This window comes from Octopus bimaculoides, chromosome 30 (assembly GCF_001194135.2).
Source record: "Octopus bimaculoides isolate UCB-OBI-ISO-001 chromosome 30, ASM119413v2, whole genome shotgun sequence".
NCBI classification, from domain to species: domain Eukaryota; kingdom Metazoa; phylum Mollusca; class Cephalopoda; order Octopoda; family Octopodidae; genus Octopus; species Octopus bimaculoides.
The window spans coordinates 5,912,746-5,915,384 of record NC_069010.1 but is presented as its reverse complement, the minus strand read 5'-3'; the positions used below and the strand labels follow the sequence as shown (position 1 = coordinate 5,915,384).

Genomic DNA, 2,639 nt, shown 5'->3' with positions numbered 1-2,639 from the left:
GTTATAATCACAACAGCAAGAAAGTATGTACATGATCACCTTCTTTTACGAAACTTCATTGACTTTCATATATTTATATTGATATACATATATATACGTGTGTTTGGGTGCGTGTGTGTATATACATTTCTATATATAAAGATGATGTGTAGTCTAGACGGCGTTTTTAGATTTCATTATTCTCTTTAACCCGGGCAACGTCGGGTATTTCTGCTAGTTAACAATAAAAGTAATCTTATATTGTAAAAGAGAAGCTGATCTCCATTTTTCCCGACTAAAGGCGGTGCTCCAGCATGGCCGCAGTCAAATGACTGAAACAAGTAAAAGAATGAATGAAAAGAAAAGAAAATTCTTCAGAAAGTTATAAGGAAGCGAAACTGGTAGAAAGCAAGCACATGTCTATAGTTTTGGCTTACGTATATGTGTGTTTGTTTACAAATATAACTAAAACAAAAAACGAGAAGAAATCAAGGTTTTTATTTACCTTTCCACTTCCTGGCGGGCCCCAGAATATCATAGACGGAGGTAAGGAATAGTTGAACAGGATTTTTCGTATGAACGACTTTTCACCAATAGACTTCGTTTGCCCGACGAAGTTCTCCATAGTTTTAGGGCGAAGGCTCTCAGCCAAAGGAATATTAAAGGTTATTAAAGAACTTTCACAAGGTTGTTTACTAGAGATGTTGGTGTTTTGGGTATTGGTTGTCACAGAAAGCGAAGTCATTTCGTTACTAGTCGAACCCACCATCCGTGTGCCCTCGCTACAGTCCTTACCGGGATTCGAACCTTTGCTGTCTTTGTGGTCAAGCGCATCTTCAGTAAAAAGAGCAGAAGTTTTGCTTTTTCTTTTTTTTAATACAGAGCTAGGGCTTGTGTTGGTGTTGTTGTTTGTGTTTGCAGCTTGTTTCTTATTTAATTTCGGTGATCCGTCAAGTTTTGATTTCTTTGAATACGGAATTAAACTTCCCCAAGACTTACTGCCGACACCACCACCATCGACAACATCAGCATCATCAGCATCACCAACTAAATCGTCATCACCACCACTACCGCAAACATCTTCGTCGCGATGTTTTCGCTTCATAAGGGAACTTTCTTCATCGTCTTCGTCCAATTTTAAGCACTCATCAACGTGGACATTTATAGTTTGAACGGGAAAACTCTTACCACAGACAGGACAATCAACTTTCTCAGCTGCCATTTCTTTTAAATTGACGAAGATATTACTTCCTCTCCTTTTCTCTCATTCAATTATTTGTCCCAACCGCCATCCGTCCATCTTGACATTTTGCTCTCTCTCACTTTTACACGCTCTACTTCTTACACTTTCTTTCTCCCTGTTTCTTATACTCATTCTAATTTCCTCTCTCCCTCCTGATACTCATTCTCTTTCCCTCTCCTTCCTTATACACATTCTCTTTCTCTCTCCCCCTCCCTCATGCTCCTCTTTGGCTGTGTGTGACTTTTTCTCCCTCTCTCTCTTACCCTTTTCTCTGTGGTTGTGTGATACTTTCTCTTTCTCCCCACTCTTTCTTTACTTTTCAACGATTAACAGACGAGCTTTTCATACAGACACAACACAGGCTTTCATTAAATAGCCCAATAAGTATACCGTTAATTCCGTGAAATATTCACTTGCCCCGCTCGTGTCAGCAGAAATGCAACTAACTTTCTCTCCCTCTTAAATTGATATCGCGTGTTAAGTTTTCGGACATATAGTATATCGGTGACTTGTGTTTGGCCAACACCGCCACTTGTTAGCAGAGTACAAAAGTGGCACAAGCGGATGTTGTTCCGAAAACGAGGCTGATGAAATGTTTGTTGCTATTAGTGTGTGTGTGTGTGAATAGATGTTTGTGTGTGTATAAGTACACATATATATATATATATAAATGAACGTTTATGTATGTATACGTATCTACGTACACATTTGTATGTGTTTCTATACATAAATGCATAGACACATATCCCTAACAATATACATATATTGGTAATCTTCAAGTTTCGGGGTGTAAAAAATAAATTAAAAATATTCAAGGGAAGTAACTGAACGGATAATACTGGTAAGTTGTTTCCCTTGAATATTTTTTTATTTACTTTTTTGCCCCACTAAACTTGAAGATTACCCATATATTTCATTGTCATTCCCATCGACAAAGTTCTCTCCTTCCGTCGCATGCTGTTTCAGGAAAAAAAAAGAAAAAGAAAACGCTCATGATTTATTTATAAACAGCTAAAAGCATACGGATAATACTGGTAAGTCGTTCAGTTATTTCCCTTGAATATTTTACCCACTAAACTTGAAGATTACCTTTTTATTTATTATTTCTTGTTATTTCTAATGTTTGATGGATTATGCTGTATTTCTTATATATGTTCATTGAGGGGGTTTGATATGTTAAGTCGTTAACCCAGTCTTTTTATTCTTTAACTAGTGAGATCTGACTGTTATTTCTAGCAAACGGATTGGCCGTGTAGTGTGTAGTGATTCTCCAGATCGTATATATATATATATACGATCTGGAGAATCACTACATACTACACGGCCAATCCGTTTGCTAGAAATAACAGTCAGATCTCCCCCGCTGTCAAAAATAGAAATAGAGAGCTGTTTGTCTGAAATAAGACAGGATGGTCAC

The 2,639-nt window shown here is 37.4% G+C and overlaps 1 protein-coding gene across 1 annotated transcript in view; it reads right to left on the bottom strand.

Moving 5' to 3' along the window:
- The window catches only part of LOC106879829 (ATPase WRNIP1), a 4,473-nt gene extending 2,588 nt beyond the window's left edge, over positions 1–1,885 (bottom strand). Inside the window, exon 1 of the mRNA XM_014929534.2 lies at positions 485–1,885. Within this exon, the coding sequence (XP_014785020.1) occupies positions 485–1,201 (717 nt within the window). The 5' untranslated portion in view covers positions 1,202–1,885. The remainder of the gene's footprint in view (positions 1–484) is intronic.
- Between the last annotated feature and the right edge of the window lie 754 nt (positions 1,886–2,639).